This window comes from Dipodomys merriami, unplaced genomic scaffold, assembly GCF_024711535.1.
Source record: "Dipodomys merriami isolate MVZ:Mamm:240054 unplaced genomic scaffold, mDipMer1.0.p SCAF_5, whole genome shotgun sequence".
Taxonomy (NCBI): domain Eukaryota; kingdom Metazoa; phylum Chordata; class Mammalia; order Rodentia; family Heteromyidae; genus Dipodomys; species Dipodomys merriami.
The window spans coordinates 28,505,053-28,532,502 of NW_027206068.1; the positions used below are offsets into that span (position 1 = coordinate 28,505,053).

The window sequence follows — 27,450 nt, forward strand, 5'->3', positions numbered from 1 at the left end:
TTTGTTAAAGGCAAAAATTATTAAACACATTACCTAAAATTAAGATAAGGAAAGTGTGGGTTGGGATGGGTGAGTGAGGATATTGAAAGGGTAACATTAATCAAATGTACTCCACTCATAAACTGCTTTGGTGAATGGCAATTTGTACAACTATTTAAGCTATCCAAAACAACTACAAAAATTATATGCATTACTAAATTAATTAATTAAAATTAATTAATTTATTTATTTTTGGTCAATCATTGGGCTTGAACTGTGGGCCTGAGCATTGTCCCTCAGCTCTTCAGCTCAAGGCTAGCACTCTACTACTTGAGCCAGAGTGCTACATCAGGTTTGTTTTCTGGTGGCTTATTGGAGATAAGAGTTTGACAGCCTTTCCTGCCTGGGCTGGCTTTGACCACCATCCTCAGATCCTCCTCCTGAGTAGCTAGGATTACAGGCGTGGAGCCACCAGTGCCCAGCTATACGTTAGTAAAATTTTTGAACAAAGTTGTATACTTATATGTTTTCTGTTTATTCTTAACCTGTAAATTATACATGCTTTTCTACTCATATTCCAAAATACTATGCATATTTGATATTAAAATTCTAAACTCATATGTTTCCCTATTCACTCATTTATATAGTTTTATATATGAGTGAATTCATTTTAGGAAAAGTTTGAATGATTGCCCTTTCAGTTAGGTACTAAAGTAATTTCAAACCTAAAATTAAGCTTGTGAATCTCAAAAAATATTTACTAAACGTTATGTCAACATTACCAATAGCATAAGAACTGATTTGTGATTATAAATGCACATGAAAGATAATACATTCCATATAACATCTGAAAGAAATCATATGATAGAAACATGGTTATTTGGATTAACATGTGGAAATGGAATTTCAATGAGAAACTTTAGGGCTCCAACAACCAGCTATTATATTTTTTTAAAAAATAAAACAACAGGGAGAAAAATGTAATTTACCTTTCACAAATTTTAGTTTTGAAGAATCTGCTTTGCAATGTTTGAAGTGAATGTATATTTAGACAGTAACAATATATTTTTTAGTCACATCATTACCTTCTTATCTTGATGAGTTCATAGTTTAAAAATAGCTATACGTCAAAGGAGGAGGCTACAATGCTTGATAAGAAATGTACTCACTATCTTGCCCATGTAATTGTAACCCCTCTGTACAGTATTTTCACAATAAAAAAATAAATAAAAATTAAAAAAATATCTGTACGTTATTTTCCTACTTTATTTTAAATATAAAGATTCTAGGGCTACCTTTATAATCATTTAGACTCTGGGGTATGAAACATCCATGTTTTTGTGATTTAATATTCGAATTATTCTCTCACTGGAGTTTGAATTTTAATAAAACGTCAATGTAAGTAGTATATATTATGTGAAAAATAATTTTCCTGGTATTCGCCCTTTAGAGTAGTATTTGATTTCTCTTATTGAAGCAGAGCAGCTAGAAAATATGAGGTAGCATGTTGGAGCTGAAACAAGATGAAATAAACATATCTCATCAGCAAAATTCATTCATTGCTAATGCTTACTATGGTACATAATCTGTACCGTGTTATATATAGATAAATTGCTTGCAATAAACTATAACATAATGCATATTTAAGACTGCAGTTTTGTTATATGTTGTTTAATACTCTTTAATCTACGAGTAAATTCTATATGAAAATAAAAATAGGCTGCTGGATGAAGTTCCTTTACCAGAATAATATTACTTTTTAAGTAATTAAGGACATAGAAATTTGGGCTTGTCAAAAGTTTAGTGATATAGTTAGTAGCTGATATTTATGTAGTATTTACCTCTGCACTAGGCATTGTTTTATTCACTTTATACACATACTTGGTACCCGAATTAAGTGACTACTATTGTTTTTTATAATTGAAATGTGAGGAAACAGGCACTGAGAGTCTTCATATAACATACCAAAGATATAGCTAGTTTGTGACGGCAGGAGTAGAATGGGAATCCAGACTTTCTGGCTTTCTTGTTATTAATTACTACTCTACAGCTATTCTCAGTACAATTTGCTTTAGAAGGCTATAAAATAGTTATTCAAAAATCTTATTTTCCTCATTATATTCTTTACAAAAAAGTAAAGAATATAATGAGGAAAATAAGATTTTTATAATTTATAATTTTTATAATTTATATAATTAATAATTATAAATAAGTTTTTTATTGTGAAAATACTATACAGAGAGGTTACAGTTACATGAGCAAGGTAATGAATTAATTTCTTATCAAACACTGTTGCCTCCTCCTTGGTTTTTACCCTACCATCCCTTCCTTCCCACCCCCACAACTACACTTCCTCACACCTAAATTGTAAAGTTTGTTTTTCAACATAGTGTCTTGTACATCTCATTGTTGCAATGGGTCAACCTGTATCCCTATTTAAACATTTTGTTTTTGTCCCTTCCCCTCCCCAAATTATACCAACATCAAGTACAGTGACAACAGGGGTTATAACATGGGGGAGGGCCATACAAAGCAACAAAAACATCACATGTACCTTTTAAATACGTTAGGAACAATAGCAAGAAAGAGAAAAACCACTTGTGTCTCTATCTTGGGGTTCATTTCGCTTAACTTTATCTTATCTAGTCATATGTACATAGCTTTTGACCTTTTCTACTTGTTCCAGACATATACTAGTTATTGCAAATAAGGGAAACCATGGGAACTATGTTTCTTTGGGCCTGGTTTCTTCACATTATATATATTTTTTCAAGTCTTTCCATTTCCTAACAAATAGGGTGATGTCATTCTTTCTGAGGAAGGCATAAAAATCCAGTGTGTGTGTGTGTGTGTGTGTGTGTGTGTGTGTGTGTGTGTGTGTACATATATACCACATTTTCTTGATCCATCCATCTACTGAGGGTCATCTGGGTAGGTTCCATATCTTAGCTATGGTAAATAATGCTGCAATAAACATAGTTGTGCTGGTAGCTTTAGAGTGGTCTTGTTTGTGATCATTGACACAGGCCAAATTTTCCCAATAGAGACCCAGAAACAACAAATCAAAGAAAGGTTGGAAAAATGGGATTGCATGAAACTGCAGAGCTTCTTTATGGCAAAGGACTTAGCTAGCAAGATCAATAGAAAGCCCATGGATTAGGAGAAGATCATCACTTACCATACAGCGGACAAGGGACTCATATTTAAAATATCCCCCAACAACAAACCCTCAAAGAAACAACTGTTCAGTAAATAAGTGGGCTCAAGACTTAAAAAGAAACTTCTCTGAAGAGGAAATAGGAATGGCCAATAGACATGTGAAGAAATGCTCAATCTCCCTATCCATAAAAGTAATGCAAATCAAAACAACATTGAATTCTACCTTACCCCAGTTAGAATGGCTATGATCAAGAACTCTAATAACAACAGATGCTGGAGGCGATGTGGCCAGAAGGGAACCTACTGCATTGCTAGTGGGAGTGTAAACTTGTTCAGCAGTATGGAGGTTCCTCAAGAAAACTCCACATAGAGCTCCCCTATGACTCAGCAATCCCACTTTTGGGCATTTACCCTGATTAATATTTTTTCTAATTTATAATTTATAAAATTTTTATATTTTATGAGTGATACTGTTCAAAATCAGTTAGACCAAATCACTTCTTTTAACAAATTTATACTTTAGTAAGGAAAAGAGAAGTACCATATAAAAGTTAAGTTAAAAGGATCTTTTAATTAGATAAATCTAGTTTTTCTATGGTAATTAACTCCACATCTCAGTTTAGCCCTACTGTCACATGAACCAAAGACTCTTCAGGACAGTTATACCCCATACAGAGACTCATCAGCTGAAATGTTTCTCTGCCAGGTCCATCCTGTCACTACATATAACTTCTGTTATTATCAAAACAAGGGAATAGAAGAACATAAACAACTCACATCCTCTCTTCTGTGCTTCAACTTTGAAATAGTATATTTCAGTCTGTTTATACCCTGTTGATTAATGACCTGCCTTCATCTGCAAAGGAGCTAGAAAATGTCAGACAGCTTTTTGTTTTGCTAAGCAATAAATATTATGTATAGTCAATTGGAGCAGAATGAGAATTGGGCAAGTTAGTTTAGATCCTATAGGAATTGACTGGATATGGCAGAAAAGTATTGATAGAAGCTGGCGAAGTTAAATGAGGAATATGAAATAAAAGGTTCAGAACACCCTGTAAGAAGAAGTTGTAACAGTACTGTAGGGAGTTCAGTACCATGGAGAGTACCTGTCATTTCAATTACTATGATGATCTGTGATGTAATTCTAATAACTTTTTGTCAGCAATTCTTCCAATAAGTACTTGTTACATATTTCTAATTGATTATGTGGATAAAAATTACAACATAATTTCACACACAAGTGGGAAGACAACTCCCTGTAATACAATGAGCAGACCCAATTTCTCAGAGGGGTTGATTTATGATCTCATTATGATAAATGGGGTTTGGCCAGGCCCAAGGGCAAAAATGAAGATTTGAGCCAGATAGTAAACATTTGGCTAGATAGTAAATACATTAGATTTTCTCTTTCATATTCTTCTGTTTGAATTTTTTTTTACAACTTTTCAAAATATAAAACCATCATTACCTCAAAGTTTATTTTTTTAAAGGAAGATTATGGTCCAGATTTGACCTTTAAGCCATAATTTGTTGACCCCTGGTCCAGGCAGAGAAAGCAATAAGACAGTATTGGAGACAGTGTGAAAGAAAGAGGGTACAGTTGTAAAAATCTTAAAGTAAGAACAGAAGGTATAGATGACTGACTGTGGTGGGGGGCACTTTAGTTGACAGTGACTGAGATGAGATAGGAATGCAACAGCTATGCTAACGTTATGTTAACTCGTTGATGCTTAGCCTTTACTGGGGACTCAGATGGTTAACATGTGCCATTCACTTCAGAGCCACCCCTTCTGGGATCAGAAATCATAGGCATGTTTTCTGGATATGATGATTCCTTGTGAAGTCTGTGAAGCCATCCAGAAAGGGTATGGGGGGCTTTGTCTGCTCCCCATTGAGTAGATAGCAGCCTTATCTTTACTGTTGTACAATGTTCATTCAAGGTAAGGGTAAAGAACTAAATCTATAGTTTTATGGACATAGTTATAAAAAGCCATATACTTTGAAAACTGTCCATTACTTTAGCTGATTTTGGAATAAAAAATCCAGAACTTCTTAAACTTTGAACTCACCCTTTATGTATGCATATCACATGAGATTGCCCAATCTTTTAATATAGTTTCATGTATTGTGAATACTACTTTCTACAAATAGAATTCCCACACCTCCTTCCTTTCTAGGGTGCAGGCATGTAACCTAGTTTCTACCCTCATCAGAATGGAGAAATGAGGTGTGCAATATACAGTGGGTATTGAAGTGTATTGTGTATTGCAATATGAAATGTAGAATAACCAGTATGGGGAGGTCAATAGTCTGTGAAATTCCTAATTGAAAAGTTCTTATTTGGAGGAAATAGCTGCAGTGTAGGTTCTTGGTATTTTTTAGTCCAAATATGGTTGGCATCAAGAAGTAGGGAGTGGCAGCTTCTGGTTTTATATTGGACTAGTCCCATGATGTGGGATGCATTTCTGGTCTACAGCATTCCTTCTTTAGAATTCACAGAGCAGTCATGTTGTACCTGCTGGGATTACTGCAACATTGTATTATATGCATCACAATTGAGAATGTCACTGGATATGCCTATGGCTTTTGTTATATAATACTCTATTTTATATAAAATTCCATGGGGGCAATTAAGAAACATATTTAAAGAGGCTGTTAGAGAAATTATAGTTTTTAAAGGTTGAGGAATATTTTCATAGACTATATGTTTGCTTCACAGATGTCAGTCTGCATTGAGCCGCTCTGGAGTTTGACAAGGATTAGCATGCCTCTTATGTGTCACTTAGCCTGTGTGGTCTCATTTTACTTATTTAATGTCTTCACCAATTGTGTATAATCAATTAGAGCAGAATAGAAGTCTTGATTAAATGTAATAAACCCACAGAAATGCCAGTCTTTCATATGAATTTTAGCTTTTAATTTTTACAAGGGAACGAATTTTTTACATTTTACATTATTGTAAAGATGCTGCACAGAGGGGTTACAGTTACATGACTAAGGCAATTAGTACATTTCTTGTCAAGGATTGTTACTACTTCCCTTGTTCTCCCACTATCCCTTCCCTCTTCTACTTCCCTCACTCCTCAACCACCCCCCACCCACAAGTTGTAAAGTTTGTTTCCAGTATGGTGTCTTGTGAGTATCATTGTTGCAATGGGTCATCCTGTGTCCTTGTTTCAGCATTTTGTTATTTCCCTTCCCCTCCCCAAATTAGACAATTGTATATAGAAGATGCAGGGTACCAAAATCAAGTACAAGTGACAACAGGAGTTATGCCATGGGGGGGGGTGGAGAACATACAAAGGAAACAAAAAAAATTACATAGTACATTAAAAACCACAACAACAAAGAAAGACCTCTTGTGTCCATATCTTAGGGTTCATTTCACTTAGCATCATCTTATATGGTCATATGTACATAGCTTTTGAGCTTTCTGCTTATCTGATAACATTATCCTAGACATATATTAATTATTGCAAAGAGGGAAACCTGGGGACCTATATTTCTTTTGGTCTGGCTTACTAATAGACAAGGGCCTCATACCTAAAATATACTTAGAACTAAAAAAAAATCACCCCCAAAACAAATCCTCAAAGAAACAACCGCCCCATTAATAAGTGGGCTAAAGACTTAATGAGCAACTTCTCTGAAGAAGAAATGAGAATGACCAATAGACACATGAAGAAATGCTCAACTTCTCTGGCCATAAAAGAAATGTAAAACATTTCACCTCACTCCAGTTAGAATGGCTCTAATCAAGAAATATAATAACAACAGATGCTGGAAGGGATATGGCCAAAAGGTAACCCTACTGAATTGTTTGTGGGAGTGTAAATTTGTTCAACTTTGGAAAGCAGTTTGGACTCCACATAGAGCTCCCCTATGACCCAGCAATCCCATTTTTTGGTCATTTACCCAAATGATCACAAAAAAGGCCATACTAAAGCTACCAGCACAACTATGTTTATCACAGCACTATTCACCATATTAAGATATGGAACCAACCCAGATTCCCCTCAGTAGATGAATGGATCAAGAAAATGTCACACACACACACACACACACACACACACACACACACACACACACACACACACACACACACACACACACACACACACACACACACACACACACACACACACACACACACACACACACACACACACTGGAATTCTATGTTTCCATCAGAAAGAATGACACTGCCCATTTGTTAAGAAATGGAAAGAGTTGGAAGGGGAACTATTTCACCTAATTACTTCACACTACTATTGAATAAACCTTATTATTATCAGCCACATATTAAAATTGCTCCTGTGACTTTAGATAGTTTAGGTAACTTACTCAAGATTGTACTATCAAAATGTGACAATACTGGCCGCAAGTTACTAGTGGTCAGTCACATGATCAATGGCTTGAACAAGTTAACCTCTTTAAGCATCTATAAAATAAGGATTATAAGGAATCATTCTCAGCATTTTTAAATGAGTATATGAATGGTTCTTTGTAAAGGTACTCTAATCTTTATGTCATTAACTATTGGGCAAATGTGAACTGTTACCATTTTACCAAGATCTTCCTGATTTCCCTTTTTTAAATACAGGATAAGGGGAAGTTTGAACCCAGATGCTGAATAGTAGTTTTGATATTGCAGTAAATTTTCAGATAGGCAAGTAGCCATTTCTTTGGTAGTGAGGAAAGGGAAGAGACGGGCTTGAGAATATTTTAGGGCCTGAAGTTATTTCAACAAGGCAACAATATTTTGGTTTTTGTTTTGTTTTAAAGAAAGCCCTACAGAGGCTCGTTGTAGCTACCTACGTGGCTTAGGTTTATATTTCAAGGGTCTTCTCCACATTGGCTTTCTGTGCCTCTATGTGACTAAAACACAACTCCGAAATTGGAAGTTGAGTTGTAATTCTAGCCCAAACTAGAGCAGGTCACAGTATCTGGTACCAAGTGTGAAGGGAGAATATAGTTCTGGACGTGGTAGTCAGTGTGGTTATTTTGTGGAGAAACTAGGGGCAGGCATTGAGAGCAGGGGTTAAAGGATGGAGGGGAAAGTATGTGGTGTTAAGGAGAATGTGACAGAGGTAAGCTTTGGTCTAATAGATCAGTCTTAGCTAAAGACAGTGCAGAATTCACATACTTCTTTGGAAAGGATACTGCTTTATAACAGAGACACAAGTGTAACTGGGAAACTATTCTCTATTAGGACACAAATTTTGGCTTGAAGTTATCCAACTCAAATCTCTATGTAACTCAGAGATATGTCTTTTAAGGGAACAAATAGTATCCAATAAGTGAGAGGATATTAGTGAGAGGACCGGAGAGGGGAACCCGATATTGTACCTAGAGGAAGGGCTCTCTTCCTGCTCATCTTCAGTTTTACTGCATCACTGCATTTGGATATGATTTGATTAGATCAGGACTTGGGTTTGTCCCAGAACTGAGGTAGTGCTATGTAAGGATTTATGGATTGGGAGTGCATGGACCGTGCAATATAGAAAATGAACCTGTGTTTAGATGTCATTTGCTAGCTCTTTTATTTTTGGTAAATCACTTAAATTCCCTGTGCTTTGATTACTTAAGCTCAGAAATGGGAGCAGTAATAATAGCCAAAATATTTAACACAGTGTACCATGTGCTAATTTAATTTTCACAGCTAATCTGTTATTGTTATTTCCATCTTTCTGATGACGATCAGAAAGGTTGGGTGACCTGCCCAAAATTCCATGGCTTCTTGGCAGGAGAGCAGGGGTCTAACCACAGGCAGACTGCCCTGAAGCCTTTGCTCTCAACCTTTCTTCTGGGTAGTAGTAACATAATAATATATGTAAACACTGAGCACAGAGAAAGCATTCAATAGACCTAAGTGTTGGAGGGATGAATGGGAAGAAAATCAGCAAGAATACTGCTGGGTTACTTTGTAGTTGTGATGAGTGAGGAAAGAATTGGGTTTATTGAGAGTAGGCTCTATTACTATTAGTGACAAAGGATATGGCAATCATGTAGACCCTCAATCATCTGTAACATGTCCATAATACATAGTTACAGAATAATTTTTGGGGGAGGTCCGGTCCTGGGGCCTGAACTCTGGGCCTGGGCACTGTCCCTCAGCTCTTCAGCTCAAGGCTAGCGCTCTACCTCTTGATCTACAGGGCCACTTCCAGCTTTTTTCTTTTTGCTTATGTGGTGCTGAGGAATCGAACCCAGGGCCTCAGGCATGCATGACAAGCGCTCTAGCACTGAGCCACCTTTCCAGCCCCAGAATAATTTCTAAAAGATGTTAATAAGTCTTTTACATCTTAGTCCTAAATCTGAACCCCAAATGCTTTCAATCTAATGCTTTAGGAAATACACATACACAGTGTCCCAGTGTGTACATGAGAGTGTATGAGTGTACTGTTTACTATTTTGTAGTACTCCTGGAGAAAAATTCTTTCCATATCTCTTTATCAGGCTGCTCCCTCACAGAAAGCAATAAGGGTGTGTTCCAGAAAGTTCTGTGATACATTCAGCCTATAAAATCACATTTGGTTTTGTTGAAATGTTTGAATATATTGACCTAGAAAAGAAAACATATAATAGACAAACCAATTTCTGTAACAAATGCTTATATTGGAATTTATTGCAGAATGACATTAACAGTAAAGAATGAGAAAAGGAACTCTATAACTCCCTTTCATTTATAAATAAAACACTGACTTTCCAAAGTCAATTTTTAGAATAACATTTTTGATGGGCTGATGCAGATCCTTCAATATCAGTTTAGAAAAGGCAAATGATGAGAATAAAAGGAAGTAGAAATCAACTTAAATGTTAGCCATTCTCATTTCATATTTCTTCAGTACATGTAATTCAGCACTTTTACTATGCTTTATCACAAAACATTTTCTCTTTAGTGAAAGTGTTTAAATAATACCTCTTTTAAAAGTTCATCATTTTCATATATGCCAGATACATTATTCACTTGGCAAAAATCTTTAGGTTTAATGTACTTGTCTTCATTTAGTAATATCCCACTGACAGAAATGTTAGTTTAACATAACCATGGTAAATTAAATTACACAAAATCATAGAACTTCTCATTACATTTCTGAAGACCCAAGATATGCCCCTGAAAAGCATAGAAACATATTCCTAAGGGAAAATGGGTTCAAACAAGGTTTAGTCACAAACTTAAAATAACTGAAGACTTGTCAAGGAAATTGACATCCCAGAAGGCACAGAAATGTGCATTACTGTCTTAAAAGGGATCATGGAATCAACTTTAGAATAATTAAAGATATCATGAAACTGATCTTGCAGAAGTTAATGGGGATAAAGAAAACTGTTGTAGATCTCTGTCCTCCTACTACAAGTTCCATCAGGAAGGCAAATATTGGATATTTGTAAACAATAACCTAATTATTTTTCAGCAATGAATGCTAAGAGCCATGTTTTGTCAAGGAATAGTTATCTTAAAGAACTATATTGGATGTTAATATAGACATTGTAGCTAGTTTGTGAGTATTCTGTTTTTCAGCTGTGTATGCACACAATACTTAAAGATGAAATGTCTTTATAAGCTTGATACTTTAACCTCTTGGTAAAATCATTACAGTTATCTAGTTAGTATAACTCCACAGTTTGAGGGATATATAGTTTTTGTCCTAAGTTAAATCAAAAAAGGTATATGGAATATGTTGACTTTCTCTCAGAGTCTAGTTATCTTGGAAAGCCATTACAGTGTCTTCTCTGGGAAGAAATTCTTGGCAAAAATTTTTGTAGGGCAAATCAAATACATAGCCATAACATTGAACATGAAAATCTTTTATTAAAACAGTGATATACTAAGACAATATGTTGGAAATGATCTGTACAACTTGGGGGTTCAGGGGGAGGGAAGTAGGAGAAAAATGAGTTTGACAAGAAATGTACTTATTACCTTAGTTATGTAACTATAACCCCTCTGTACATCACCTTGACAATAAAAAATACTTTAAAAATGAAAAAACTATATACACATGTATATTTTATTTGTGCATATATCACCTTGAGAAACACTTTGTTAAAAAATTCATTTTATAAGCCAGGCACTGGTGGCTCACTCCTGTAAACCTAGCTACTTGGGAGGCTGAGATCTGAGGATTGTGATTCAAAGCCAGCCCAGGCAGGAAAGGTCGTAAGACTCTTATCTCCAGTAAACCGCTCAGAAAACAGGAAGTGGTGCTCTGGCTCAAGTGATAGAGTGTTAGCCTGAAGCTGAAGAGCTGAGGGACAGCGCCCAGGCCCAGAGTTCAAGCCCCACGACTGACAAAAAAAACAAAAACACACCTCATTTTATTATGGGCCTTGCTTTCCCTTTCTAAATAATAATCAAAACTCAACACAGATTCTATTACCCAGCATGCAACAAGAAAGAACCAATGTAAATTTAAATTCATTATCATATTGAAATTTCAATCATCTCAAGAATAGGATTCCAACTTACATATATTAATTAGGTATTAGATGTCTTTCATGAAACAAAAGGCATTAGAATCATCATTGTGGTGAGTATGGTAAATTTTGTTTTATAGAACAATTGAAACAATTCTGACTGCTCTCATTACCTTATTTTTCACTTTCTGCACATAACTTCTACTTCTGCCTTTGTACAACCTCCTCCCAGTCCTTCTTCTGTTCATTCCAATTTACTCACAGAGCTATGGAGCTGAAATGGGTCTTAGTGATCATGGACAGCATTTCACAAATGTCAGAATGAAGCTTGCAGGGCACATTGACAAAGGTCAGACATGTGCATGCAGGCCTGAGGACACAATCTCTTGATTATATACTTCCTTGGGCTTCCTGTAAATAAAGGCTAATATGGGAATTATGCTTTTCCTTCCTTCAGGACTTTGGCCCATCTCACACTTCAGTTGAACCATTTCTGACTATGCAGCAAGGGCACAGATTGGAATCCAGGCCACTGAGCCCACTGCATGATTCTGAGCAAGTTTTTAAAATCTATTTTCTCATTGCCCTCATCAGTAAAATGGAGAGGATAGCAGCATTTTTCTTTATTAAAATAAATGTTAATATTTATTAACATGTAGGGCCAAGTCATAATTACTAATCAGAAAGCATTAGTTGTCATTAACTTATTTGTCCATAGGAATTACTTTTTTTTTATTCCTGATTTGTGGTGTTCACCAATGCAGCTCAGCTCATACTTGTTTTCTAGCAGATTTATTTACAATGTTAGTTTATGCCAGTTCTTTTCCCAGCAGAAGTCATTTCAGAGTAGTCTGTCTCCTGTATTTCTTTTATATATTTCCATCAAACACCAATGTTTGACAGAACATAGGGATTCTGTACTAGATTTTTTTTCTGATGGCTGATACTTAAATGAATAGATTCTTAGTAGTTCCAACTGACTAAAATTTAAATGTTTTCAAGAAAAGGCCAATTACAATGTGGTAGCAGTGTAATATGCCACTATTCTGTGTTAAAAACAACAACAATACCAAGACCAGCACACACTCATAGTGTCTGAAGGTCCATAGAATGTTGCAAAGACTATGTGCTTAGATGGGTTTAGGAGTCGTGGGGAGGAAAAGATGAGATACTTTGCATTACTACCACGGTCATTGTTGAGTCCTTTCAAATTTAAGTTGGTATTATGATGACATGAATAGTATTATTTTAATTCCAGAACACTGAACATTTTATTAAGGCACATTTTTTTGAAGTCAATTCTGAGATGACATGATACCATATATAGGAAACCCCAAGGAATCCACAAAATCTCTTAACAAATAAGGTACTAAACAGAGCTGAAAAACAAATTCAAATAAAGCTAATGAACCAATTCAGAGTTAAGGCACATTTTTAAGGCAAATTCTTGGGTACATACTAGTATTGTTGATTGAGTTTTTAAATCTCAGTATCTATGCTATTTCCAAGACTACTTAATTTAGAATCCCTGGGTACTAGGTGCTAGGTTACTGGAGTGCAAGAATGTTATTCTGTGGCATACTGACCTGGGGTGGGGCATTAAGTAGTCACCTAAAAAGCTTGAGTCAAGATATAGCCTAGACACTGATTCACTTCCTAAGAAGACTTCTAAGGACTGGAGAAATATTTGACCAACAATCTTGTTACCAAGGCTATAAAACTTTATAATTTATTTGAGTCATTTCTTTCCCACAAAATTGTGGCTAGAACTTATGTTTTGCTTTGTGGTCAGGCTGACTTCTCAAGATGTATCATTTTCCATACACTAGAGCCCTGCTTTATGCCAGACCAGAAGGGAATGGCAATTCTTGAGTCATTGCAATTGAGTCTGTTATAAGATCGTTGGTTTCCTGGGAAGTCTCATATTCTTTTAATCTGTGATTTACCAATTGATGATTTTTTTCTTAGATGAAGCTTAAAAAAAGAAACATTGCCAAGCACCATGGCATATATCTCTAATCTAGCTACTCAGCTGAGATCTGAATATTAAGGTTTGAAGCCAGACTAAGTAGGAAAGTCTATGAGACTCTTATCTCCAACTAACCACCAAAAAAGCTGGAAGTGGAGCTATGATTCAAGTGGTAGCACTAGCTCAGGGACAATGTCTCAGCCCTGAGTTTAAACCCCAGGACTACCCCAAAATAAATAAATAGATAAATAAAATAAATAACACCTTGAGTGAAAAAACATCATTTGTACATGTCAAATATAGATTTGCTCTTCTGTTTCTTAAAGCAATTATAAACTATTTTGAGCTACTTTATTTTGTAGTAGAGAATTTGTTTTGCTATTGAATGTGATATATGCTACTATTTCTTTTTGTGGGCATGCATGTGTTGGTCCTGGGACTTGAACTCAGGGCCTGAGTGCTGTCCCTGATCTTCTTTTTTGGTCAAGGATAACACTCTACTACTTGAACTACGCACTACTTCCAGCTTTTTCTGTAGCTTATTGGAGATGAGTTTCATGGATTTTTCTGCTTGGGCTGGCTTTGAGCCACAATCCTCACATTCCAGCCTCCTTAGTAACTAGATATGCTACTCTCTTTTTTGCTTTTGGTTGGTTGTGGGGCTTGAACTCTGGGCCTGGGCACTGTCCCTCAACTCTTCAGCTCCAGGCTAGCACTCTATTGCTTGAGCCACAGTGCCACTTCTGGTTTTCTGGTGGTTAATTGTAGATAAGCGTCTCACAGATTTTCTTGCCTGGGCTGGCTTTGAACTGTGATCCTTAGATCTCAGCCTCCTGAGTAGCTAGGATTACAAGGATGACCCACCAGTGCTCAGCTCTTTCTTAAATCTTTATTTTTAAAGCTACTTATGTATTCAATCAAAAAAGATTTCTCAATTGTTTTTGATAATATTACACATTGTGATAGGTGATTAAATATAAAAGATTAAAGACAAACTGGGAGCTGGTGGCTCACATATGTAATTTTAGTCTCTCAGGAAGCTATCTGAGGATCATGGTTCACCGCCAGCCTGGCAGGTAAAGCCTGTGAGACTATTATCTCCAAAAAAAAAAAAAAAAATACCAGAAAAGCAGAAGTGGAGCTGTGGCTCAAAGTGGTAGAAACATTAGCCTTGAGTAAAAAATAGCTCTGGCACAGTGCCCATGCCCTGGGTTCAAGCCCCACAGCTGACAAAAAACAAAACAGAAAAAACAAACAACAAAATTAGAACACTGGGAATGGTGGTTCATGCCTGTAATCCTAACTGCCCAGGAGGCTGAGATCTGGATGTTTGTGGTTTGAGGCAGCCTGAGAAGAAAAGTCATGACACTGTCTCCAAACTATTATAAACCTGGACTGACAGAGTGCCTCAAGTAGTAAAAATGCCAATCAAGCAAGGATGAAGCCCTTAGTTCAAACCCCAGTACCAACTACCACCACTACCAAACACCTACAACAAAATGATTAAAGACAAAGTCCTTTCTAGACTACTTTTGAGAGACAATCATGTTCTTGTAAGGTAAATGGAAAGGAAACGGCCACATTGCTTAGGCAGAAAAGAATTTTGGGAGGGTTAGAGCAACTTGCCAGCCAGTATGAGATGAAGACATGTGGTGAGAGAAGAGAAGGAAAAAGAGAAGAAGAGGGTAATTGTGTTGAGCTGGATGATAAAGAAGAGGCGGGAGGTAGGACCACAGTGGATATGGATGTGACCTCAGCATCAGGAAACCTCCCATGGGCATGACTGGGGAGGTCCAGAATGTGACCTCAGGGAAAGGGTGGTAAATTCTCCCAGGTGTTCTGGTCACCTAGGTAACGCAGGTGCTGGACAGAGATTTCCTACATGGAAAAAAAAGGGGTGGGGGAAGTCTATGTGCAGCCTGGTATGGAGAAAAGCAGAAAAGCAGTCCTTCTCCTCCCTGCCCCACCTCTCCTCCCCACCTATTTGCCTGGTTTGAGGCAGCCTGAGAAGAAAAACAATGAAAGTAAATGATCATACATACAACAAAATAAAACTTAGACGCATTAAAGATGAAATTATAAAAATGAATTAGTATAAAGAAATGTAAAAATTTTAAATATCTTGGTAACTGATGAAGCCTTTTAGAGGACAGAGATATATAGTAAGTTAAATAATGCACTGACCAATGTTAGATTCTAGAAAATTGTAGATTTTAGACTTCATTTGTGAATTATACAAAACTTAAAATGTAGTGAAATACGTTAAGTGATGTAAATAGGACCCAGAGAAACAAAGGATCCATGTTTTCCCTAACATATGGAAGCTAGATTTAGCTTACAAGCTCGTCAATAAATATATGGAGCAATACGCAAGTGTGTACACATGCATCAACTAAAATACAGTAGATTCCACGGAGAGCTCAACTAGTAGAAAGCCAAAATCAAAGCTCAGCAAAATAAAACACCAGGAAGCAGATACTCAAAAGGAGTGGATGAGGTCAAAGGGAAAGGGGTAGACAGATGAAGAAGAGAAGAGGGAGGAAATGTGGACAAGAATCTAATATATAGCCTATAAAATTCAGTGAGGGAAGGAGTGGGTAGTGGAGGGATGAATTAAGAAGGTTGAAAGAGGTGACATTGATCAAGATACCATGTACTCATAAACTGCTTTGTTAAATGGCATCTTCTTCATACAAACTACCTGAAGATAATGTAAACAAAGCAGAAAATGAATCAAACCTTGATGTAGGATCTATTATGTGGTTAAGAACAGTTAAGGAAAGAACATTTTAGAGGATACAGTTTGTGTCAAAGAAGAGCAAGGGTTCATTTGAGTGTGTTTAGTGCAAAGGGATAAGTAGGGCAAGGCACAGGTAGTGCCAAAATAACAATTTTTTAAAAAAGAATCAGAAGGTTGTAATTTTATTCTATGGATGAGAATCATTCATCATAGATTTCTGTGATTATGAAAATGTTGTTTTCTATTGTCCAATGAGGAAGCTCCTTGCCATGTATGACTGGCTGTTGAACACTGGTGAATAGAATCATATTGTATAAATATCAGCTGGCAAGAAGAAAATAAAGATTTATTGAGAAGCTACTCATGCTAGATACCACATCTGGTGCTAGCATATGTTTGGGGTCATTTAATTCTCACAACAATTTTTTTAATAGGGGAATGGTATTTCATATTGTAGATAAGAAAACTGAATATCAGAGAAAATAAATCATTTGACTAAGGCTACATAGTCAATAAACAAGACAATTTTTTAAATTTGATTTTCCACTTTGGGCAATGTTTTTATTTGTTAATAAACTTTTTTTTATTGTGAAAATACTGTACAGAGGGGTTATAATTACATGGGCAAGATAATGAGTACATTTCTTATCAAGCATTGTAGTCTCCTCCTTTGGTTCCCCTTCCCATCCCTTCCCCTCTTCCCCTGCCTCCCCACCCTGTTAATAAACTTTTAAAAAGAAGTCTGATTTCATAAAAGAGAGTTCACATGTGCCCTTTGCCCATATGTATGAACTCCCCTTCTACCATAGACATTCTGCTAGATAGTGGTATATTTGTCAGGATCAATGAATTTATACCGACACATCATTATTAACCAGAATCAATAGTTTATACTAGAGTTCACTTTTATTTTACATTCTCTGGGTTTTGAAAATCTGTATGTTGACTTCTAACTGGAATTGTCATACTATACATAATTTCCATGTCCTAACATTCTCAGTATTCTGCTGGTTCCTTTCTCTCTTGCTCCAGCGCTAGGTGCCTAGCTAGGTTTTTGTCTTTTATTCCCCCATAGTTTTATCTTTTCTAAGGTAGTTGGAATTAAATAGTATGTTATCTATTCAAACTGGCTTCTTTTTTTTATTTTTTTTTTGAACCTTGACTCTAACACAAGCTCTTATTCTATGTTCATCATCAAACTGGCTTCTTTTGCTTGGTAGTTTGAATATTTAAATTCCCTTCATTACTTTTCATGGTTTATTGCTCTCCCTCCTCTCTCTCTCTCCCTGCCTTACACCCTCTTTTAGTATACTGAGGTTTAAACTCAACAGCTTGCATTTGCTGCAGGTTCTTTACCGCTGAGCCACACCCTCTTTTACACTGGATGGTATATGCCTGGCTATAACTCTTTTATTTTAATGTTAAATGGATAAGATTCCATTGTCTGAATATGCCACAGTTGATCTATTTGCTTATTTGCTTTTAAGTGTTAGGTATTATAAACAAAAGTTGCTTTGAGCTTCTACAGCTAGATTTTTTTTTGTCTAGACATCAGTTTTCCTTTCACTTGGGTAAGTATAAAAGAGAGAAATTTCTGGGTCATAGCACAGTGTCTTTAGTTCTGTAAACCTGCCAAACTCTCTTCAAAGTTTACTTTCTTCCAAACTTCACTCTCTTCCAATTTTTCTTATTCATGCAGTGAATGAAAGTATGAGTTGGTATGGCGTGGTACACATCCTTATGAGCATTGGGTCTTGTCAGTGTTAGGGATTTGGGCCATTCTACTATATATGTAGTGATATTTTATTGTCATTTAAATTTTCAATTTGTCAATGATAACTGATGTTAAACATTTTCCATGTGCTTATGTGTTGTATGTCTATGGTGACGTGTCTGTCCAAGTCTTTCCCCCTTTTTAAATTATATTGTTTGCTATATGTTTGCTGAGATTTTATTAATATTTTGTGCCTTAGTTAAAACTAAGAAGATTACCTTATTTTTAAAAAAAGATAACATGCATCTTCTGATAAGTCAGCTGGGAGTTGATCTATTTATAGCTATGCTACAGTACTCTCATGGCAAACATAATTAATGTACAGAACATCAATAGGCTGCTCTGACGGCTGGGATGGTCACCCTGAAATCATGCCTAAACATAGACAATAGCTAGAACGTGGAACAAACCACAAAATGACCAGTATCCTCTCCATGCTAACGGGACTGCTGTTGCTTGCTGGCTCAGCTCTACTCCATTCCTCATACTCTGATATAAAAATCAAGATTCTCAGGAAAAAGTTCCCTTCATTTTGTGACAGCCCCAACCCCCAAAAAACAACACCTTTCCCAGAAACCTCAACAGGACCAGGGGTTAAAGGAAGTTTCAGAATGTATTGCTTTTGATGCTAAAATTGTGAAATTCCAAGACAAACCTGATCTCCCTACTCTTGAGGAAAAACAACACAAGCTGACATATTTTAACAAGCCTTTCCTTACACTGCTCAGCAACATGTGGTGTTAGGTCTCCTAGGTTGCAGATAGCTTCATAAAGCTCAATCTTGTTCAACTGAAAGTTGGTCCTGATTGTTTTCTGATGATGGTCAAAGATCAAGCAACAAAATGAAAGCAAACCAATACAACCAATAGTTTTTTAAGTAGATTATTTCTTAGTGATATTGTTTTAAATGATTAATTTTCTTCCAGCTCTAAAAAGAGAAAAAAATCCATAATTTAATGGAATCCAAATAACATCATAAATCTTAAAATAAAATTTAAATATCCAGAAAAATACCATTATGCCATGATAAGAAAGACTTCATTTTGTTTTCTTTATAATGATGACCATTTCTTTCTGTCTGTCAGGGATCATGTCTGAGCACCAGTTTGGTAACCAGTTTATGTGCAGTGTGGTGGCCTCTCACGTGAGTCATCTGCCTACCACCAACCTCAGCTTTGTCTGGATTGCCCCACCCGCTGGCACAGGCTGTGTGAATTTCATGTAAGTACCCAGAGTGTCTGTGACATGCACTGAAGGCAAATACTTACAACATTTCATGGTGTTACATATAGGATAACTATTGAAATATATTATCAATATCCACCTTTAATTAAAACCATTAATTTTAGTGTTAAAAGCCTCAAAAATTTAAAGTAAGTTCAATTTAACTTGCATATGTTTTATAGCCTCCAGATTTCAAAATTGCATTTTAGCTGAAAAGGAAAAGTGAATTAGCAGGGAGAGAGAGGGAATAGGAGAAATTGTTTAAAGAATACAAAGATTTATGAAGAAAATTTTTTAGAGTTCTATTGTGCTTCTGGATTTTATCAGCAATAATACTATGTATCCAAATTATTGAGCAGTTTCAAATGTGAGAACTTGTGTATATGCTAATTGTCATGATTTAACCATTCTACAATGAAATATATCAAAACAGTACATTGTACCCTATAAATACATAGAATTATTTACCAATTAAAAAAGTTGAAAATAATGGAAGAAGTAAATCAATAAGAAAATAGATGTTGAGCAAATGAGATGAAAACAAGTACAAATCATGCTTTAAGGCCATATACACTGTTGGAAAGATAGCCATCAATGTATTTTTGAGCTTGATGGTCATTTAGTGACAAGAGGAAAATGTGTTCCTTAGATAACTTACAGTGGCCTTAAGTCAGGCATTCTACAGAAATCTAAGGATTCTCTAATAAAGCTTTTATTAAAAAGAAATTGGGGGATACTGTGAGCCATCTTCTTAATAGCATTCTTAGAAAAGTACCACACTGCTGGGTGCTGGTGGCTCATGCCTGTAATCCTAGATACTCCGGAGGCTGAGATCTGAGGATTGTGGTTCACAGCCAACCTGTGCAAGAAAGTCTGTGAGACTCTTATCTCCAGTTAACCACCAGAGGAACCAGAAGTGGTGCTGTGGCTCAAACTGGTAGAGTTCTAGCCTTGAGCAAAAAGCTAAGGGACAGCACTCAGACCCTGAGTTTGAGCCATGACTGACAAAAAAGGAAAAAGAAAAGCACCCCACTATGGCTCCACTTTTCCTGTAATCCAGAGCCACCATTTTTCATCCTTCAAAATTGACTCTTGTTCTTACCTTTTTGCCCACAGCATTGCTTTTCTTCAAACCTAGGATATCCTACATTTATTTAGCCATTGTGTTCTTTATCATCTGTCAATTCCCCCTAAAATACAAGTTTGTGAAGGCAAGAGGATTGTTTCTGCTTTGGGCCACTGATTTTCCCCAACTATCTAGAATAGTATTTGGCACACAGTAAGAACTTACTACTTTGATGAATGGATGAATAGGCCAATAGTATAACGTCACAGGCAGTTCAGAAACAGTTCCATGGGGGCAATTAAACTAAATAGAACTAAAAGGTATCTTGAATGCGTTTCTGTCCCAACCTCCCACTTAGATGTCAAAGTCTCATAAAACCAGTGTATTTCAAAATGTACCACTGCCTTTCCTTCCCCTTGAGAAGACACAATTCAGTGCCAGGGGTTCCTATAGCTGACTTTACACTGTTTCTGCCCATCTGTCTTCTGTGCTATTCAGGCAGACAACATCACATTCATCCCATACAGTTGGTTGACATTCAGTCCAATCACTCCCTTTCTTAGAAAGTTTTTCATTTCAGAACCTTTTCCTTTCAGTGCTTCTGGCTAAGATGATTGCAGAGGCTTCCCAACTGGTCTACACCTCTCCTAACGACATTTCCCTAGTCTGTCCTGTACAGTGTTACCTTCCTAATCTCCTTATGGCACAACATTGCTCCATTAAAATTTGAATATACCTAAAACTCTCTTCTGAATACCTTGCTTTTGGAAAAGATTTGAAGTCACCAGGCTGTTAATCTTCTGTCTTATTTTCCATCACCTGTACCTCCTGATAGAGTACTAACCTGAAGGACTTCCCACAGTTGCATCCTAATTCTGATTTTCTCTATGCTTTACCATTGGCCTAGAATGCTTCCCCCCCTCAAGTCCAATTGTGAAAATACTGCTCATTCTTCAAGACTTGTTTAAAATCTTTCCAAGGTTCCAACATAAGATGTATTCCCATATTTTGCTTGTACCTCTATTAAAAAGCTGATTATATTTTTACCTTATTTTTCAGTTAATTTCTTACCTTTTTAATTACAGAAGTCATTTTGATTCTCCATATAGTTAGTAGTTTCTTAGATATAAATGTACCTTTAAGTACATGATATTCTACTACACTTACCTTTAAAATGATCTTCTCCGCTACTTACTGGAATAAAATGTGGTGTTGATACAATTTGCATTAAAGAGTTTTCAATGTGTCATTAGAATTTGTAACTTTAAAAAATAGTCAACATGTGTTTCCTTTCTGTATTTCAAAATGTGTCGGTCTGAGAAATGACAATACTACCTAATATATTCAAGTTTCAAGAGGCACCAAACTGAAAAATGCAATGAAGCAAGACATTATTTAAGATCTAAGCCTCAAACAGAATGAACTCACTACAACAAAGAACATAGGAGAACCATATTTGAACATTTGATTCTTTAAAAGAAAGTAACTCCTAGAGAGATTGTTTTTTGTTAAGTACTCTAAACAAGACATATAAATATAATTGGAAAAACTGAAGATACTAGCAATACTTGACAGACTTGAAATAATATAGATGTAGAGATTTGAAGTGCTGCCTTGAGTGAACTCAGATGTCTTTAATTTTTGATGAGAGCTATTCTAGCCTGTCTGGAGAATTCTTTAGTTAAGGTAGTGTGGTTGCCCATATCTCTGTCCATCAGAAGAAAATATCACAAATGTATTTGGCTTGTTACTTAAGCTTTTGGAATAAGATTAGAGACTCCTGCATGGGTGTGTCTATTGGGAAGGCATTCATGTCGATAGATAAGGATGCCAAGAGTTGATAAATGCAAAGTTTCCTTTACTTTCAAGATTATTTAAGTATTGCTGCAAAAGTAAATTACTTCCTGTGGATGTCTGAAATGATTGTATCCACATTGAGATTAAACCAGATATGCTCTTTTTCTGAAGGAAGACTTTCATCCATGTCTTCAATCACAATTCCGTAATATTTTTCTTCTGATGGTCATTTTCTTTCTTTAAATAGACATTTTCAATTTGAGAAAATTATTTTAATTCTGCTCAATAACATACTTCTGATGATAGGATTAAAAAAATCATTTCATAAAGGTAAATGGCTTGGAGCCTAGCCCATAGCACTTACTTCTTTACAGGCCCCTACTTTTCATCGTTACCTAGTCAACTAGGCTTAGACATGGAGACAGTCTTAGTTTGGAGTCTGATGTGTATGTGTTTGCATCAATGTTTTATAAATGAGGTCAGAATGCTTCCTAGGGATTTAATTTTTAATTTTGGGTAGTAAGGTTGAAGTAAAATATGTCCATTGGTCTCCAGGAAAGCTAGAAGAAATTGTTTTTGTTACATATACATTTATGTATATATTTTATATATAACATATTTCAAAAATTAACAGACATTCAAAAGACAAAATTACTCCCTTTAGTTTTTCTTTCTCCTTTCTTCCCTGTTGGGTCTTAGATGCTTCCTCCATAAGATTCAATGTCAGTAGCCCTGGTTCTGAGGACAGTCTTTTGGCATTTTTACTAGGAAGGACACTTTTCTTTGCCTCACAATCAATCACAAGACTATCAGCAACGGTACTGCTTTGTAGTGGGAAAATTTCTTTATCCTTTAATGAAATATTTAAACCAAGATCCAAAGATGACATGTTTCTAGGAAAGGCTATCTCATGTAAAAGAGTTGGATTAGATAGTTTGTTACTGTTTAAAACAATGTGTTTAATCTCTCTTGTTGTTGTTGGCTGCAGGGTTTGAACTCAGGGCCTGGGCTCTGTCCTTGAGCTCTTTTGTTCAAGGCTAACACTTCCATTAACCACAGCCTCACTTCTGGTTTTGTGGTGGTTAATGGAGATGAGTCTCCTGGTCTGGCTTTGAACTGTGATTCTCAAATCTTAACTGTCTGAGTAGTTAGGATTATAAGCATGAGTTACTAGTGCACAGCTGTGCTTATCTTTTTATACAGAAATACTTGTTTATTTAATGTTAGGTCTAGAAGCCAAAGGTTGGAGGGAGGCTATGGCAAACCTTTTCCCTCTCCTCTCTTTCCACAGGATGGTGTGAGAACACTTTAGCACTGTAAGTAAAGGGACAGAAATTTGGAACCTACTTGAATCTCCTTTCTGTAAGGGTTAAGTAGGATTGCTATAGCACTTGGCACCTCTTATTTGAAACCACATGCAATGTCCATAAAAGCAAAAGACCACAGTCGGTGAATCTAAAAGAACTTCTTAGAAGTTTTCTAAATCTAATAGTAATGTGCAAAATGAAATATGGGCAACAATTTAGAGTGTTTCTCTATTATTAGAATTGATTTTCTGGTATGATGTGATAATTGATAGTGAGCAAAGAACTTTAGTAAGCAACCTAGAACTTTAAGCACTAACTATGTGAATCAATTTATAAAATACAAATTGAGAAATATTTTACAGTAGCAGTTTTAAGATGACACATAACTAAAACATTAAGCAATATTATTAAAGGTAGGAATGAAGTCAGTATGAAATGTCCTAAGTTATTTCCAAGTTATTTTTGTAGCATAGTTAAATTTTAAAGTTTCTATGTAAGGAACAGAAATAAAAATTAGAAAATTACAAAATAAGAAAGGAATAATGATTAAACAATAATTAACCCACCAGGATAAATGGAAAAGGCAAATTTTTAACATTATAGAAGCACAAAATGTAGTAACAGATACATTAAGTCTTAATACATCAATAATTACAATAAATATAAACAGGCTAAACATTACAGTTGAAACACTATGACTTTCAGAATATGATTTCAAAAATACTGCTTCCAAAACACTAAGCTAAACATAATGCCATAGGAACACTATTAGTAATGTTTACTCCTCAATATTAATGTAGCAACATGTACTTACTTCCAATTAGATATTAGTACCATGAGTGAAAAAAAATAATTATGAAGAACAAAATTACTTATGCATAGGCAAACCTGCAAGAACACAATTACTTATGCAAGGCAAACCTGTCTTTCACGTGGCACAATAAAATAAATGGAAGGAGTATCTGTACTTACTCACTGTAGTGTTATTCATAATATTGAAGATCTAAAACAACTCCATCTGCAAATGAACAGATAAAGGCAGTGTGGTCTACATAACAAGGGAATATTACACAGCCTTTTTTTTTTTTATGGTTGGTCATGGGGCTTGAACTCTGGGCTTGGGTGCTGTCCCTTAGCTCTTCAGCTCAAGGCGAGCGCTCTACCACTTGAACCACAGCACCACTTCCTATTATACAGTCTTATATGTGAGGATCCTTTCTTTTGTGAATCTGAAAACCTTATGCTAAGAAAAATAAGACAGGGGCTGGGAAGGTGGCTCAGTGGTAGAGCGCTTGCCTTGCATGCCTGAGGCCCTGGGTTCGATTCCTCAGCACCACATAAGCAAAAAGAAAAAAAAAAAAAGAAAAATAAGACAGGCCAAAGAAATGCCACATGAAGTTACTTATATAGACTCTAGAATATTAAACTCTGAAACAGAGATGGTTGTCAGAAGCTAGGTGTAGGCATGGGAATGAGGGAAAGTGGGACTTATTGATCAGAGTACAAAGTTTCAGGTAGAAGGAATTAAGTTTTGAGATCTATTGCATAGCAGAGTTGTGAATAAAGTAAAAGAATAATTCATTACACATACAGTTTTAAGAGTAGATTTCAAATGTCTCACTGAAGAAAACAGTAAGTAAGCAAGGTGATGGTTGTTGATTAGCTTGATTGATAGGATCATGCTGTTAGATATATGTATCATTGTATTCCATAAATAGATAGTTGTGATTGATTTGTCAAACAAAAGTAAGATTAATTTTAAATAACTACAAATGATTTGTTGAATGAATACATGAAAGCATGAGCAGTGAAAAATGGACAAAAGCATGAATGTACATATTATATTAGAAAATTCCAGCTTCGACATTGCTATTTTTAAGCCTCCAGCTGGCAATAACTACCTTTATGTTGTCATATTTCAGTTGCTTTGGAAGTAACAACTGGATCATTTAAAAATTTTCTATCAGTAGTTTACATTTTTATTTGTAGTTTTTCTTCAATAATTCAAGGACATATATGAATTCATCTATTAAATTTTAATTCTGAATGTTTAAACATTATGGAATACAAATAATTCTATTGTTAAGTTAAACTAGACTTCTACTTTGAATGCTATTTAAATTAATATTTATTTACAGTATTTTTTAGTTAAATGGTTCGAGTCCATGTAAAACTTCATTGCTAGAAAAATTCTTTTATTTGAGGAAATGAATTTAAACTATATATATATATATATATATATATATAGTTAGCACTGAGAAGTTAAATAACAAATAATAATATAAATAATAAAATAATCATTTCCATGTTCATTGCAGAAATTTTCAATATTGAAGCCAGGTTTTGCTTACTGACATTGATAAGTCCTAAGCTTGAAACAAAAAAGTCACATCTATGTATTTCCTCTATTTGTATTTATAGAAGAGATTATAAATATTATGGGCACATTAGTTATCTGGGCTCACATATATTTCAAAGAGCAATGTTCTAGGTTTTATAGGAAAGATAAACGGTGCAAAGGCTTCTAATTAAAAATGTACACTGTAGTTGCAAAAGAGCTAAGATGGTAGGTCCCTTAATCAAACCACGGTTTTAACTTAAGCAAATACATTGAAAGTATGGCTGTAAAGCTAAGCCACATAAGCCTTTCTCCTAAATCCGCCTGCAGGCATTAACGCTCAGATTTGAGATGGCATCCTTATTTGCTAAGTGCAAAGATGGTTACAAAAGCACTTTTCTCACTTTGAGGATAAAAGCTGAAGTATTCTTTAATTTTGGTTACTGCCCGGCTCATTTCAGCACCATAATAGTTATTTGGCTCAAAACCAAAAAGTAGCAATACAGTACTCACATGTCTATGGATCAAAATTAGATGAAAAATTGCTGTTTCTCATCTCCAAAGCTATTTGCTGCACATTTTATAACCCTCAAGATGCCTTTTGTAATATGTGATAACAGAGCCAACTGCAGCATCTGCCTGGAAAGAGATTACTTTAATTATGGACTCAATGTCCTATTTTCTGCAAGTGATCCCCAGAGACAGGCTTCCTGCCGAAGGAGAGGTGCAAGGATGCACATTAGGTCTACTGTCAACCAGGAAGAAGTGGATAAAGTGAGACAAGGACACCCCTAGCCTGCCTGCATTTTCCTAGTCCATGATGTGATGGGAGAGTCTGTAGTGATAGGTTTTTAATTATTCTAGCATCTGCTTTATGACTGCTGATGGTGAAGCAGGGTGCGCTTACAGAAGAGAAAAACCTCAGATCTATGCAAGAAAGAGACTAGATTTGAAACCTCTGCATTTTTCAAACTACTCTTTTGTGTGTTTTTTTAAAGCAAAGAAACAAAGTACCTGAATTTCCAGTGATTTTTTTTAAGTTAAAACGTTTGGCAAAACTTACCTTTCTTTGAAGTTTTCTTTAAAATTAGAAAAAAAGTGTAGGTTGTCTGTAAATTGCTCTCATATCATTAGAAAGTTAAGCTAAGTGGCTTCCTTAGTTCTGGATAGCAACATCAAGAGCCTTATTCTTAAGAATTTATGTGCCATCCAGTATAACAGAATTTCTCATAATGACTTTTACTTAGAATCAATGTGAATACCTTGTGTACTCCCATGAAATTCTTGACAATAAGGATTTAATATTGAGTGGACACTCAAAATAGATTGTTTCCTTGTTATAATTACAAAAGAATCAAACTCCTTGATGAATAGCTTTATTGAGAGTGTGTTGATTTTTAAAAGCCAACCATACACACATAAGATACTTGGGGCTCCATCTGATTTCTCAAAAAGTGTAAGCCAAGAAAAAGCATGTCTTGCATTTTTAAAAGATGGGGGATTATAGAAGCGTAACCATAGGAATTAATTTTAATCTTCAAAAGAAGCATTTAAGGGATTTGGCGTGGAATGATTTTGTGTGTGGGAGGGAAGGATGGATCAGAAAAAGGTACCTGCAATCACATTAGGTGAAAACATGAAGTCTTTAATATTATACCACTGATGGTATTCCTTAT

At 35.6% G+C, this 27,450-nt stretch overlaps 1 protein-coding gene across 1 annotated transcript in view; it reads left to right on the forward strand.

Moving 5' to 3' along the window:
- Reln (reelin) overlaps positions 1–27,450 on the forward strand; it is a 458,334-nt gene that overhangs the window by 117,102 nt on the left and 313,782 nt on the right. The window contains exon 3 of the mRNA XM_069996300.1: positions 19,128–19,263. Within this exon, the coding sequence (XP_069852401.1) occupies positions 19,128–19,263 (136 nt within the window). The remainder of the gene's footprint in view (positions 1–19,127; positions 19,264–27,450) is intronic.